Source organism: Dendrobates tinctorius, unplaced genomic scaffold, assembly GCF_039654945.1.
Source record: "Dendrobates tinctorius isolate UK_male_01 unplaced genomic scaffold, ASM3965494v1 ptg000022l, whole genome shotgun sequence".
Taxonomy (NCBI): Eukaryota; Metazoa; Chordata; class Amphibia; order Anura; family Dendrobatidae; genus Dendrobates; species Dendrobates tinctorius.
The window spans coordinates 18,897,534-18,914,454 of NW_027361690.1; the positions used below are offsets into that span (position 1 = coordinate 18,897,534).

Below are 16,921 nucleotides of genomic sequence, written 5' to 3' on the forward strand. Positions count from 1 at the left end.
CTGTAACTGGAGGTATTTTCTAATATTATTATAATTACACCTACTACATCTTGGTATAGGATCTTGGAGATGGGAATACCCCTTAAATTCCCCTGATATCACTTGCCAAGATAGAGGGTGGAGGCCTCCGTACACATTAGATTGTCAGGACGCAGGTATCAGATGGTATAGATGACTTTTAGCCAAATATAAAGGGGCTTTCACAGGCAATCTAACAGTCACATTACGGTGACAAGGAGACCTATGGCACCTATCTGCATCGAAATGCTTCACAATAGTAAATACACAAGAAAAATGTCCATAATTTTGTTTCTTTTTTTCTTTTTTAGACTTGGAGGAATCTGAGGAAACAGACTGAAAAATTCATATTCTGTACTAAAAATAATGATCCTATAAAGCTCACAGTAAACATTCTGTAACCCCAGCACCGTGCACCCACTAGTTACTATACTGTAGTGTCAAAATGAATAATTCCTCACATTCATTTCCAGACACAGCTCCCCTTAGCCCAACACGTTTTCAGGTCAATGTCGTTAATGAGGGCTACGACAATCCCACGTGCGAAGGAGACAAGGACCCTCCACAGTATGAAGAGACATCATTTGCTAGTGGAGACAGGCATAGAATGAATTATGGGCCGGGGAATAGGGAGATGTTCAACAACAACATCCTGCACAATGGAGACACTATTAAGACAGAAGGAGGTTTCCATCCTTATGACACTCACAGTCACACATATTACATGAAGACATTTGGTCACAACACTATGGATGCCGTGCCCAAGATTGATTATTATAGAAACACTGGCAGTGTCTCTGGAGCCAAGCAAATGCGGCCGAGTCTGGCGGAAATCCACGAACAGCTGTCAAAGGTAAGTCAAGTAGTAAGTGATCTGCATTTTGTCTTTTTTGCTTTCATTATTGTAAAATAAACCCAAAAGCACTTAAGCGGCATCAAGTGATTGCTCCGGGGATAAGTTAAATAGTTCCAGTCTTTTTTTTATTAAGAGAGATGTTACACTAAAGTGGATGGGCTGTATACCTGTTATGTCCATCATGTCATATAAAAGTGGAAATTAATCAATACGTGGGGAGATTAAGGTTATTTTATGTGTGCCAGAAGATTTCTTTACGTGTAGCAATTCTTTACATGTAAAAGATGGAGGTCATTCCCAAACTGTCCATTGAGGTTGATTGCAAGTTATTTCCTATCCATAGGATAGGGAATACCTTCCTGACAGCAAGGGGTCTGACCACTGGAACCCCTGCCCATCTCCAGGACCTGGGACTCCAGAGAGCTGTGTGTGAATGGAGTAGTGGTCGATCAAGCATCCTAATAAGTGATGAGCGAGTATACTCGTTACTTGAGATTTCCTGAGCATTTCCTATTAGTCTGTGAAAAATGGACATCACACGGATGGCATCTAAGTGCTGTCTGAATTTTTTGTAGACCCATAAATTCGCATCGGTGAAATTGATTTTGAGACTTAGATCAATATAAGACATGTCTCCATAATTTGGTCTCTGGAAAAACATCAGACATGTAAACTACCCCATTGTCTGTAGTAGATACGAGTTCTGTCCCTGAAAATCAAGTACGAGAAAAACTGATGAATGAATGAGCCCCTAGAAACATATTTACAACCAAAAATTGCTCCAATAATCATTACGTGTAAATGGGCATTAGGTGAGGATGTCAAATGATTACCAAGTGCTATACCATGGGGCGGTGCAGTGCAGATCGCCCATTTTTTACTCATGCCGATTCGGCATGAGAGAACAATCGCAGCATTCTGCAAGTGCTTCTGATATTTGGGTCGCACTCACCCATTCAAGTCTATGGGTGCGTGTGAAACCAGCCCGATTGTCTCGCACAAGAGAACATACGCCCGTGTGACCCCGGCCTTAGGTATCGCTCACACCAGCATATAAGTCAGACGAGTGACATCCAATAAAGACCAGATTGCTCCACGACCAATGTTATTCAGTGAGGCAGATCTGCGTAATTTTTCTCACCTTTATTCTGCATGAAAAAACATTTGTTATATGCTACAATTTCACTCCAAATTAATCTTTTACAGAACATTTACAGTTTCCCATCATACAGAATTGCCATGTTTTCCATAAAAATCGAATGCCATACTGATGCATTCAATAATTCATCCTTTCCACTTTTTTGTCACTTTTCTTTGTAGTCTTTCAGCATCCATTGCTGTTTTTGGCACCAAATTCTTTGAAATGGCGCATGCAGTACATGAAATTTGCACAAAGTGGAAAAAATGGTCTTTCTTTTTGTCGGCTTTTTAGTACAAAACTTTCAGGCTTCACAAAATGGTGCAAAAATTAATATCAGACGCACATAAAATCACTCCAGGTCGGGACTGGAGTACATTTGCGACAAATGATGAATGAATCAGGTCAAAGCATCTGTAAACCCTAAAATCAGTCCACAATGGCGAACGTTGAAAAAAAATGTGCAAATTCAGTCCTCTGGTTTGTCGTCTTTTCCTAAGTCATGGTGCAAGTCTCGTTAAAGGGTCGATATTAATTTTTAGGATTGCTACATCCAATTTGTGATACTAGAGTTCTCATCTTCCTATCTGAAGTGGATGTATGCTTTATTAGATGGAAAAGAAATGCTGTAAAAAAAAAGGAGGCCTTCCCTACCAGGCATTTCTGTTAATGGGTTTACTTGTGGTGTCTAAATCAAGGATGCCTTTTTCTGTTTTGGATGCATTATCATAAAATAGTTTGTTGCTGCATTTTAAGCAGCAGGCGCCTGAAAACTTTCAGATTTTTCAAAAACTGAGGACAAGAAAAAAAGGACAAATAATAAAATTTAAAACTTCTGTCTACTCAAAGCATGGGACAATTATTAAGAAAACCTTTCCAGGCATACATTATGGGCGAATAGTGTAATCTGGTGCATGCAGGAGAACATTCAGTCCATCGCTGTCTGAATTTCCATAAATAAAATCAGGTTGGCAGCCCCTGTAAATACAGAAGAGGTTTATTTGCATAATGGTACATGCTGAAATGAACAAGTCAATGTGTCAATCCATCTTCACCAAGATGACAAGTTCTGATGGAGTTGGATTGACAACACCCAAATGTTGATTAGTTTATGTGAATAAATCTTTTCAAAATTGAATGTTGTCCGAGGCTCATTGCATATACCGAGACGCTGGGACACAGATACGTCAACTGGTATCAGTACATTTACTTGTGTTAATATACAATGACATTCAATATCATAGATTCCTTCTGAGTAATGAAATCGCATTTCTTTCTTTATTTTTTGTGAACGGTGCACTTTACATCCAGGGTAAACCTCTGACTATCCCGCCTCAAGGATAAAAGGTTATTCTTCGTAATACTCTGTTATACACAACAGGTGACTTAGTGGCAATCACAGTCACAGTCGGAGGTGCTGATTTACACTTATAGTCCCCTTCCAGTAGCTTTTGCGCCAAGGCTGAGCTAATAACACACAAGCTATGCCAAATGGCCACATAAGTTTGGCACTTTGTGTGCGATAAATTCTAAAGGGACAATCATGAAAGAAGATAAATCACACAATTCCTTGACGTATACAGCGTTCGTAGGAAAATTTATTTTTTTTCAAAAACCAACGCCAACCTTTTTTTCATAGGCTGCTGGGTATCTCTAAATATCTAAAAGCAATCCAACTTATTTTATCTACTGACGTTAGAGATTACCAGCTGGAATCATTCGTCATCCATTTTATTATCTACAGCTCCATTGTGTAACATTGTGATCCTAGGTAATAACTTTCTGATAAGTCTATCCCTTTGTCCAGGTTATCCCTCTCATACTTGCCTGTGCTCAGTGATCCCAAGTTGACAGCCATGATAAACATGGTCAACATGAGGAGATCTTCATAGTGGAACACTCACCACAGCGCGTGCCATGGATACAAGGAATGGACCTTTTTTACCCTTCCCCTTGCTCTTTCCCCTTCAGGGGGTTTTAGTTTTTTTAATTTGCTATGCTAAACTTTTCTCTGTCACCAGTAGCTTGAGATCTACACGTACCTCTAGGGTCCTTGCATGTGGCTCCCTAGTTTTAAGGTTGAAAGACGACACAAGTCCATCAAGTTCAACCTACAACCTGACGTGCTGACACAGTGGAAGGCCAATCCTTCACAGTTGCAATTCAAAAATAGAGGAAAGACAAGTACAAAATATGAGTCGCACTTCCAAAATTTTAAAAATATAAATCTTTATTATGTAGCAAAAAACAAAACTCAAATAAGACAAATAAAAACATTAAAAAGGGCATATTGCACCTTACTATGGCAAAAACTGGTTTTGGGATGCAATCCATATGGCAGGCATGATAAGGAGTAAGGTTCACTGGCTAGGCTAGTGACTTTTATACTGGACAGTTATAAACTGTACTGAGCAAATTATGTCAGCTGCATGATGGAGCACAAAGATGGAGTCAACACTCAGATACCAAGGTGCACATATGCTAGACTCAATGATGATATAACAGACACTAATAGCTCCATATTAGGGGAAAATTTCCTCCCTGACTCCACATGCAGCAATCAGACTAGTTCCCTGGATCAGTGTCCCATCACAGAATCTCGTGTCCATAACCTATTATACTATATTTTTTACAAGAAAGGCTTCCAGGCCCTCCTTGTACTTTTTATAGCGAACCAACCATTACAGCAACATGTGTCAGAGAGTTCTACAATCTCACTGCTCTTACAGTAAAGAATCCGCGTCTGTGATTATGATTAAACCGTCTTTCCTCTAGGTGGAGACCATGCCCCCTTGTTTATCATTGCAGGCTTGGGTGTAAAAGCTCATTAGAAAGATCTCTGTACTGTCCCCTCATATATTTGTACATTGTAATAAGATCGCCCTTAAGAATTTGTTTTTCCAAACTTTAAAGCTCCAAGTCTGATAACCTGTCTTGGTATTCCACCTATTCCCTTAATAACCTTGGTTGATCTTCTCTGCATCGGCTGTAGTTCTTCTATGCCATGCTTACCCACTGATGCCCTTGTGGTACCAATTAAAATGATCACTTTATAGGATGTGTCCTCCATATTTTTGGTAAATTTATTAAAACAGATTATACATTTTTGGCACCAATCTACATTAAACCATGATTTGAGTAGATTTCTTTTTCCAAGCGGTCCAAAATACACCAAACTATGTTCATTTAACTACTTATTTACTGATTACGGTAAATAAAAAGTGGCACATTTTATTCTAACCAACTTACAGTAATTTTGAGACTTTCCTATAGAAATCTTTCCACAATATATCATTATATCATTTCTTTGTAAATATCTTATTCCTGAGAATATTCTCTTTTGAACTAGACGTCCACAGGGTCGTTTGATGCCAATTTTTATGTTATTTATATGTTGATTTTTTTTAACTAGCGGTAGATTCTAAAGGGACGGAAGGCATAAAGGAAAAGAATGTTTTACCATGAAACGCTATAACTGAATTATTGCAATGTTATGTATTCAGCAACGACATAATCATAGTAACAAAGGGACAAATACAGTTATTTTTCATGAAATATCCTGAATATGGTCCCAGAAATCGAATCTGTAGTTATGATATATTTACATCTGAATGTTAGAGTACACCTTTATATGGAGTAATGGAAAATCAGTAGCATTCCCTCTATTGTCCCCGGGTGATGTATCCATAGGGTTACGTGCTTTATGACTTATAGGTTTCTTAGGGTGCTCCGCTGGTAAATGAGTAATTGTAGCTGCAAACGCAGGAATTCAGAGCACATTAATAGAACATTAAGAAGCGTTATTTATGGTAATGGTGTGTGAAAGTGTGCATTAATTCTGATCATGCAGGAATCAACTGGTTTCAGGTGGCAATAATTGAAGGATTTTCTTTATCGGTTTAAAATTTGGCTTTGTGCTTTTGCTACAAATAGAAAAATGCATATTCATGGGGTGAGATGCTTTCTGCACATTGATATTTATAGCTATTGAAAAACTTAGTGTTCGCCTCTTCCCTATCCATAAAAACAGCAAAGAATCGCGTCGTTCTGGTAAAGGCAACTTGACGCTCTCATTATTAATCACCTTTGCTGTTGTAGACCATTAATAATACAGCGGTCATCCTGACACCTACAACAAGGTTGACAATGAAATATTAGTTATTTATACAGTGTCATGCTCCTCTATGCCGAGGTGCAGAAAACTGGCGCAAAAGCAAAATACATGTACAACCGTCAATGTAGAAACAGATTCATATAGTATATAGTTCACCACCAGCCTGGGACCAAGCAAGCAGATGGGTTGCCCAGATCCTTACGCTTGGGCATTTCCCCTGCTTCTAACACTTCAAGAACTGACTGCTGCCTAATATATCCTACCCCTTGACAGACCAGTGGATTTCATTGAGAGCAAGAGTGGTGATTGAACAAGGTTCTCCAAAACCAAAGACCAATTACCCTCCTGCTTCCTGAATCACTTCTCAAGTAGCAAGACAAAAAAGTTACAACTTGGAGGAAGCATGGTGGCTAAGTGGTTAGCACTACTGGGGTCCTGATTTTTAATCCCACCAAGGACAACATCTGTATGCTCTCCCCATGTTTGCGTGGGTTTACTCTAGGTACTCCGGTTTCCTCCCACACTCCCAAGACACACTGAATTTCGATTGTGAGCCCCATCGGGGACAGTGATGATGATTTCGGTAAAGCGTTGTGGAAATTTATGGCATTGCTAAGTGAGTAAAATAAAACTCTTTTTCTGCTTGCTCAAAGCATTCATCCCAATGTGCACTGCTTACTAAGAGAAACCTAATATTTATGGCCTTGAGACATGAATAAGCAGATGACAGACACATATAGCTTCACCTGTCTCCAAGGTACCAAAGGACCGGGCATGTTAAAATACAACATTCCTGATTCTTATTTTTTTCAACATCAGACCTTTATAGTTTGGTTTTACTGTCTTTTTAGGCTATAGTCACATTTGTGTGAATTTTATCATCCATGAGAAACGGACTGCTTTTTGTCAGGTGTCATTCTAGTTGTATCCATATGGCATCCTAGTTACATTCGATTTTTTTTTCTCATCCTTATTTTTTATTGAGGTGTTTGTTCCCAAAAGGACACCTTGAAGGTCACATGTTTGTTCAGATGCCAATTACTTGACTTTTATTTTTTATTCAAATTATATTAAAATTGATCACTAAACAATGGATCTGTGAGATACAAATTAAATGTATTTGCATCCATGTTTCACAGATCCCCATTGACCTGTATGACCGAGTCTGATCCGCAAACATGGATTAGATTAGGAAGTGCTCTGTCTCTCACGGATCTCACGGCTAAGTTTATAGACCTATGAAACTCTATGGGTCTGTATGCTATCCGGAAAAAAATTTGAGCGTACACGGACAAATCACGCAGATGTGTGAATCATGACTGTAGCCTTATGCATATTCTTAAAAGCTATAGTCAACATTGCTAAGATCTGGCCGCAGCTATCTAATGTGTATGGCCAACTTTATTTAATCAATTACAGAACAGTGGAGAAGAACTCTACAAACTCTTTTGTGCTATTTTCATAAGTAAAGTTAAAGTTACCATCACCAGGTACTGAGCCCAGTGAATGCCGTTGTCCTAAACAACATCCAAAAGGAAAACTGAGCAAGAAAGATGCTACAGAAGGAAGACCAGTCAGCACCCTGCAATGCGACCATGGGGCAGCTATGGATTAACTTAGCATACAAGGGTCTAAAATAGACCCGAGACCAACCATGGGTATATATCTTTATGCCAAAACCTAAAAGATGAGTATAGCGAAGCATTAAATAAGGAATCAGTAGATTTTTTTGTGAAATCCTTTAGTGGGACTGAAAACGGTTACAAAAAGTTCATTAAAATAAACACAGGAAAAAAAATATTTTTGCATAAAAGTCTTGTTTTGCAAAGTGAAATACTACAGATATATGGTATTGCTGCAATCATTACGACCCAAGATAACATATTAAGGTGTTTAGCTTGCGGTTTAATTAATAGAAAAATGGAAAACATCGACTGTATTTCTTTTTTAAAAAATACTCCATGTCCCAAAACACAAAAGGCAATCAACAATTTATATGTTTGTGCCCCAAAATTGTCTTTTTAAAAATGTTACTTATGCTGCACAAAACATGCCCAAGCATAGCTGAAGTACCTGGACAGAAAAAAGAATAGAGTAATGAATCTTGGAATGTGGCGACCTAAAAAAATGGCCTGAACGTGATGAAAGGTAAAAGGCCTAAAATTAAAACTCCCTAAAAATGTGATTTAAATTAATAATTAAAAGGAGCGTCAAATTTATGCCCTTGGAAAATACAATTTATCCTGCAAAAAAACAACTCATCATAGAAAATCCAAAATGAAACCTAATCTTTCGGCCTTTTGCAGATTGCTTCTACCTTGTGCTTTGCTGCTGCATATTATACGTGTATTAATTTACTTCAGCCCTGTTTATATCCTGCAGAGAAAAGATTTTTGTCTGCTATGTTTTTATCTTCTCTGTGAAATGAAGCATAATGCTATCAAAACAGTGTACGATCCATCAAGTATTTTATAGCTGTGTGTGGTAATAATTCAGTTCAGTTTCCTTTTAGATCTCTTCTGCATTTTAATAAAGTCACCTAGGTCTATATTTTATGTAACCCTTTAGTTGGTAATTTCATATGAGCTTACTTTTTTCCACTGTATCTTGCAACTTCTGTAGTGGTATCACTTTATAGCACCAACATACAGTATTTAGCAAAACTGTGCCAAGATTATCACTATTCACATAATCCATTCCCCCGTGGGCTCACAATCGAATTTCCACATCTCACACCCAGACACGTGGGTAAATCAGTATGTTTATTTAACTGCGGGAATTAAAGAAGCACTCCCAGCTATAGTTTTTTTAATTTAATGTGTGTATGTGCATGTGTAAGAGGATGGACATACAGCCCATGTTTCCCCTTTGAGACAGGCATATTATTGTGATGTGTAATTGTAGGGAAGTGGACTGACTTATGGACCTATCTGCAGCAGGAAGGTGAATGCAAGATGTGTAGTAAAAGTACTTGATGTGTACTGGTGTATATGTATGTGGGGAGACAGCTAGAGACAGTGAAAGATGATAAAGTACTGGGTTTTGACCACTATGGGGAGACCAAGAACAGCAGGAAAAAGGAGATGGTGCAGTACTAAGGTTTGGCCAAAAGATGGGGGCAGAGAGCAAAGAGAAAAGGGCTTAACAGCAGCTTAAGGCTAGGAAACTGCATAGTCATGGTGGGCGGAGTTTCGGGAACTCTAGAGGGGAATTACCGGGGAGGGGAATAAAAAGGCAGAGAGAGTTCCAGAAGGAAGCCCGTCCAGGAGGAGGAGTTCAGCAGAGCAGGAGACTGAAGGAGGAAGAGACAGAGAGGAAGAACTCTGGGAGGGACTGGAAGGAGAAACAGTTAGGGGGTTGCCCTGACAGGAGAGCCACAGGACAGAGGAAGCTAGGGGGTACCAAACGGAGGGACTTGGACAGGCGAAGCGCTGTGGTGGTAGACCTAGGGCAGCCACAGCGAAAGAACCGCGAGGGACATCAATTTTAGGAAAGAGAAGAAGGTGAAAGGTACCCAGGCCTGTGTGTATGGAAGCTGTCGTGCTGTTGTGGTCGTCGGAAGGACGGCCAATAAAGAGGACCTGTTGAACGAGCATTGGTTTCTGTCTCCAGTCTGTTTGTGGCAAAAGAGGGACCACCCCCCAGTCGGCACACATACCTACATATTGTGTATTGTGGCATGCGTTATTAGTGATGTCGTAGTGGTTTGACTGAGAGTAGAGAGAGATAGGGTTAATGATTGTGCCTAGCCCAGAGGGCCTAAAGTGAAGGGACAGAGACAATTTCTTGTCAGGATGTGAGATAGGGATCAGCCTGCAGTAGAAGTAGACCTACAGTTTGATCAGTAATCAGGGTCACATGACGTGGGTGTCCCTGACCTGAGAGGAGACCGTGGCAGTGGATAGTATGATCTTGAGCAGAGAAAGGAAAAGTGATAGAATGATGGAGTGATGCAACGGAGACAGTTATATATAACAAAAATGGGGCGCACCAACTGTACCAATCACATATATATAAATGAAGGTTTAGGTGCAGCAACAGTGAAATAATAAACATGAGAAGAGAAGAAAAAGAACCACTGCAAATAGCGCACACTGAACCAGTACAAAAACAATGTTTTATTGATGCAGCAATACAATTAAAAACATAATAAAAACATATGAAGCATCCCACAATATATAACAGTGAAGTATGGCATATCACAATTATAGATTATGCTGTAATAACCTGTATATCAACCATGTGGTCCAACCTCACTGCAATTAATCACAACAACCACCCCATAAACCTGCTCATGGAGACCAAGGGCCCTAATATTGCACAATCACTGCATGAAATAATTCCATGCATGTGTCCCTAAATATTCACTGGTTAGGGCACACAGGCCATAATAAGCGAACAGCAATATGTGCCCACAATCCAATATTCAATTGTACCACACAAAAATTACTCCAGAGCAACCAATAATAAGGTCGCAGTGAAAATACAGCTATAACCAAGTGGGTGCTACACCCAGGATCATACCCCACGCGTATCGCCGCAACCCATGCGGCTTCAGGGGTATGGGGTGGGTTGCGGCGATACGCGTGGGGTATGTTCCTGGGTGTAGCACCCACTTGGTTATAGCTGTATTTTCACTGCGACCTTATTATTGGTTGCTCTGGAGTAATTTTTGTGTGGTACAATTGAATATTGGATTGTGGGCATTGGCCATATTGCTGTTCGCTTATTATGGCCTGTGTGCCCTAACCAGTGAATATTTAGGGACACATGCATGGAATTATTTCATGCAGTGATTGTGCAATATTAGGGCCCTTGGTCTCCATGAGCAGGTTTATGGGGTGGTTGTTGTGATTAATTGCAGTGAGGTTGGACCACATGGTTGATATACAGGTTATTACAGCATAATCTATAATTGTGATATGCCATACTTCACTGTTATATATTGTGGGATGCTTCATATGTTTTTATTATGTTTTTAATTGTATTGCTGCATCAATAAAACATTGTTTTTGTACTGGTTCAGTGTGCGCTATTTGCAGTGGTTCTTTTTCTTCTCTTCTCATGCAACGGAGACAGGACGCCTACCAGTATGGCACCCCGAGTTCAAACGATTGACAAATAGCGGGCCAGGATGGAACAGAAACTTGAGATGAAGAGAGTGTGCCGGGCTGCAGGTCCAGTGTGTCAGCAGTTGAGAAGCTAAGTGATGGACATAATGGCAAAAGTAGCTTCTCTATGGGGAGAAGAAGGATGCGGAACCGTGGGTTGAAGTATAGAATTTCACTTACTGTACTTTGGCTTACGTTAGTGGAGACTAAGGAAGCTCTCAAAGTACTATGTTGGGTTGTGGAGAAGGTAGCGAGCATTGATATAGTGACAGTTATTAGCTAGGTGGCAGTGGTCGTAACCATGGATAACTAAGCTACCGCAAAAACTATACTACATTTCTAATTAGAGGTAAGTGCTAATATTATCACACTTATTACATATTGGGATAGGATTTTAAAGAGAACCTGTCAGCAGGATTTTGCTAAGTAAACTACAGACATTGTCATGTTGCTGTCATTAAACTGAATAAAATGATACCTGTGGTGAAGAAATCCGTCTTGTGGTTGTTGTGTAATCAGTGTTAGAAGTTTTCAGTTAACGATATGCCCATGATCTGGGGCGGGACTGTACAAAGAGTCTTATCTTCCTACTCTAGGCAAGAGAAACCAAGAAAAGATCTGTCAGCAGGCCGCCCTGAAGCACAATCATGTTCCTCATCATAGAGTCAGACTGTGTGTGCTTCAGGGCGGTCTTTAAGCATGTCTTTCCTTGGTTTTTCTGGCTTACAGCAGGAAGATAAGACCCTGCCTACAGTCCTGCCCCAGAGCACGGGCATATCATTAACTGAAAACTTCTAACACTAATTACACGAGAACAAGCCAGTCCTCCTCTGACCGGTTGCCATGGGCAACAGCACTATCGTGTTAATGTCAAACTCACAGCACTACACAGTACATGATGTCCCCCAGATCGCAGCTGGGAACCACATTCTCCAGTTTACAATCGCTAAACACGCCAGTCCTCCTCTGACCCATTGGTGTAGGCGACTGCACTATGGACGCTGTGGGTGCCAGGCTTTTCAGCTGCCTTGGTTGTTTGGCTCCGCTGGCCTGTGTTGCCTCATACAGGTGGAGTTCTGCAGAGCCTCCTGTTCTGTACTCCCGCCAACACCAGACTTACAATTACTCTGAACCTGACACATGCAAACCCTATACTGCAGGGTTTTTAACTAGAATCTGTGGCCTTCAGTCACATGTAAAACCCAGGCCGGAAATTAAACAGACTGCAACACTACCAGCTTGCAGTCAAAACACAAAAACAAAGAGCAGGTTTTCTCCAAATTTTCCTTGGACAACCATGTCCAAGACCTATACTCACTTTAGAATGCATTGCAACCACAGCTACACCTGTGACTGATATGCCCTCTCATGGCCTCAATACACCTTGGTGCACCTCCAGAGGGGAACATTCAGTGACCCTTAAAAGTAACACCAGTCACTGCTTCACAATTCCCTAATACAGTGGAGGAAATAAGTATTTGATCCCTTGCTGATTTTGTAATTTTGCCCACTGACAAAGACATGAACAGTCTATAATTTTAAGGGTAGGTTAATTTTAACATTGAGAGATAGAATATCAAAAATAAAATGTAGAAAATCACATTGTAAAAATTATATAAATTTATTTGCTTTTTGGAGTGAGAAATAAGTATTTGATCCCCCTACCAACCATTAAGAGTTCTGACTCCTACAGACCAGTTAGATGCTTCTAATCAACTCATTACCTGCATTAAAGACAGCTATCTTACTAAGTCACCTTTATAAAAGACTCCTATTCACATACTCAATTAATCAGTCAGACTCTAACCTCTACAACATGGGCAAGACCAAAGAGCTTTATAAGGATGTCAGGGACAAGATCATAGACCTGCACAAAGCTGGAATGGGCTTAAAAACTATAAGTAAGATGCTGGCTGAGAAGGAGACAAGTGTTGTTGCAATAGTAAGAAAATGGAAAGAAATACAAAATGACTGTCAATCGACATCACTCTGGGGCACCATGCAAAATCTCACCTCGAGGGGTATCCTTGATCATGAGTAAGGTGAGAGATCAGCCTAAAAATACACAGGAGGGAACTTGTTAATGCCCTAAAGGCAGCTGGGACCACAGTCACCAAGAAAACCATTGGTAACGCATTACGCCGTAAAAGTTTAAAATCAAGCACTGCTGGCAAGGTCCCTCTGCTCAAGAAGGCATATGTGCAGGCCCGTCTGATGCTTGCCAATGAACACCTGGATGATTCTGTGAGTGATTGGGAGAAGGCGCTGTGGTCAGATGAGACAAAATTGAGGTGTTTGGCATTAACTCTACTCACCACGTCTGGAGGAAAAGAAATGCTGCCTATGAACCAAAGAACACCGTCCCCACTGCCATGTACCATAAAATCCTGAGTGACAACCTCCTTCCCTCTGCCAGGACATTAAAAATGGGTCGTGGCTGGGTCTTCCAGCAAGACAATGACCCTAAACATACAGCCAAGGCAACAAAGGAGTTGCTCAAAAAGAAGCACATTAGGTCATGGAGTGGCCTAGCCAGTCTCCAGACCTTAATCCCATAGAAAACTTACGGAGAGAGTTGAAGTTCCGAGTTGCCAAGCAACAGCCTCAAAATCTTAATGATTTAGAGGCGATCTGCAAAGAAGAGTGGACCAAAATTCTTCCTGACATGTGCGCAAACCTCATCATCAACTACGAAAAACGTCTGACTGCTGTGTTTGCCAACAAAGGTTTTGCCACCAAGTATTAAGTCTTGTTTTCCAGAGGGATCAAATACTTATTTCTCACTGTAAAATGCAAATAAACTTATATAATTTATACAATGTGATTTTCTAGATTTTATTTTTGATATTCTATCTCTCAATGTTAAAATTAACCTACTCTTAAAATTATAGACTGTTCATGTCTTTGTCAGTGGGCAAACTTACAAAATCAGCAAATCAAATACTTATTTTCCCCCACTGTATACGTTTCCTTGTGTTTTTGCCTTTTCTGTCCCATAGAAGCCTAGGGGGATATTCTGTGGACTATTCCACCTATTATGATGTGAGCCTAAACAACGTTTTTAAGGTTATATAACTTCTAGCCTTGATATTTATGGAAAAAAACAAATTCCAGACCAAACAGAACTATTTCTCTGTTCCCAAACATTGTAGGTGAAAGTGACTATATAATTACCTACATATTCACACAAACCAACAGCACTAAGCTAGAAAACAATGGGATCGCCGAAAAGTCATTGTAAATATCAAGCAAATGTCACTTCTTAAAAAGGTTTAGGGCATAGGATTTATAAAGGGGGCAACACTCTGAATTCATGGTAACCTTCTGGTGCACTCTTCATACAATTCATTGTTTTTGGATCATGTGAAAGTGTTTAATTCACGTTAACTATGTTTTATCATTGTTTTTTCCTTAACATGCTGCTCATGGATTTCCAGAATTTGCCAATTTCCATTATCTTATTCTTCGATCACTCTTAGCATTAACAATGACTGCAGCTTACAGTGGGTACGGAAAGTATTCAGACCCCTTTAAAGTTTTTACTCTTTGCTTCATTGCAGCCATTTGGGAAATTCAAAAAAGTTAATTTTTTCTCATTAGCGTACACTCTGCACCCCATATTGACTGGGAAAAAACTAGAAATGTAGAAATATTTGCAAATTTATTAAAAAAAGAAAAACTGAAATATCACATGGTCATAAATATTCAGACCCTTTGCTCAGACATTCATAATTAAGTCACATGCTGTCCATTTCCTTGTGATCCTCCTTGAGATGGCTCTACTCGATCATTGGAGTCCAGCTGTGTTTAATAAAACTGATAGGACTTGATTTGTAAAGGCACACAACTGTCTATATAAGACCTCACAGCTTACAGTGCATGTCAGACCAAATTAGAATCATGAGGTCAAAGGAACTGGTCAAGGAGCTCAGAGACAGAATTGTGGCAAGGCACACATCTGGCCAAGGTAACAAAAGAATTTCTGCAGTACTCAATGATCCTAAGAGCACAGTGGCCTTCATAATCCTTAAATGGAAGAAGTTTGGGACCACCAGAAGTCTTCCTAGACCTGGCCGTCCAGCCAAACTGAGCAATCGTGGGAGAAGAGCCTTGGCGAGAGAGGTAAAGAAGAACCCCAAGATCACTGTGACTGAGTTCCAGAAATACAGTAGGGAGATGGGAGAAAGTTCCACCCACAAAGTCAACTCTCACTGCAGCCCTCCACCAGTCGGGCCTTTATGGCAGAGTGGCCCGACGGAATACTCTCCTCAGTGCAAGACATATGAAAGCCGGCACAGAGTTTGCTAAAAGACACATGAAGGACTCCCAGACTATGAGAAATAAGATTCTCTGGTCTGATGAGACAAAGATTTCCCTTTTTGATGATAATTCTAAGCGGTATGTGTGGAGAAAACCAGGCACTGCTCATCACCTGCCCAATACAATCCCAACAGTGGAACATAGTGACGGCAGCATCACGCTATGGGGGTATTTTTCAGCTGCAGGGACATGACGACTGGTTGCCACTGAAGAAAACATGAATGCGGCCAAGTACAGAGCTATCCTGGATGAAAACCTCTTCCACTGTGCTCTGGACCTCAGACTTGGCCGAATGTTCAACTTCCAATAAGACAATGACCCTAAGCAAACAGCTAAAATACCAAAGGAGTGGCTTCAGAACAACTCTGTAACCATTCTTGACTAGCCCAGCCAGAGCCCTGACGTAAACCCAATCGAGCATGTCTGTAGAGACCTGAAAATGGCTGTACATCAACGTTCACCATCCAACCTGATGGAACTGGAGAGGATCTGCAAGGAAGAATGGCAGAGGATCCCCAAATCCAGGTGTGAAAATTATTGCATCATTCCCAAGAAGACTCATGGCTGTACTAGCTCAAAAGGTGCTTCAACTCAATGCTGAGCAAAGGGTCTGAGTACTTATGACCATGTGATATTTCACTTTTTCTTTTTTAATAAATTTGCAAAAATTTCTACATTTCTGTTTTTTTTCCGTCAAGATGGGGTGTAGAGTGTCATTAATGAGAAAAAAATGAACGTTTTTGAATTTACCAAATGGCTGCAATGAAACAAAGAGTGAAAAATTTAAAGGGGTCTGAATACTTTCCGTACCCACTGTATTAATCAGTTGTCATATCTCATATTTATTGTAGTCAGGAAAATTGGGTAAAATACATCCATGGAAGCACGCAGGGTGTTTTTCATCTTTCTCTGGCTAAAACAACTAACTAAACTTGAGATATGCATTTTCTTCAATGATATATAGTACCGCCCATAGAACCATTGTGTATTTTATCCTCTATTGTATAGGATGTAGCAGTGACTCCAGGATCAGTTTCCAATGGAGAAGGTGCCCTGGGAGATGAAGATCAGAATGAAGAAGAGCAACAAAAGGGAGGATTTGTTAAATTTGGATGGATAAAAGGTGTTCTGGTGAGTTTACAGCCCAAAATACAAAGACATTAAGGGTGTAATCAGATGGCCATTTGGGATGTAGGTCAGAACACAGTGGACGGACTGGCCGACGGCTATCCTGACCTCAGTGTGGCAGCTGGATGTATTTCTATGAAGCTGTCACGCTCAGTTTGGGAGAGCCGCCGGCCAGTCCGTCCACTGCACTCCGATCTCCATCCAATTTATACGGCCATCTAACTACAGCCTAATAG

General features: G+C 40.3%; 1 protein-coding gene across 1 annotated transcript in view; it reads left to right on the plus strand.

The window, feature by feature from the left end:
* Nucleotides 1-463: 463 nt before the first annotated feature.
* Nucleotides 464-16,921, plus strand: part of SLC12A1 (solute carrier family 12 member 1) — a 179,863-nt gene continuing 163,405 nt past the window's right edge. The window contains exons 1-2 of the mRNA XM_073568454.1: nucleotides 464-871; nucleotides 16,566-16,688. Coding sequence (XP_073424555.1) covers nucleotides 464-871; nucleotides 16,566-16,688 — 531 coding nt within the window. The remainder of the gene's footprint in view (nucleotides 872-16,565; nucleotides 16,689-16,921) is intronic.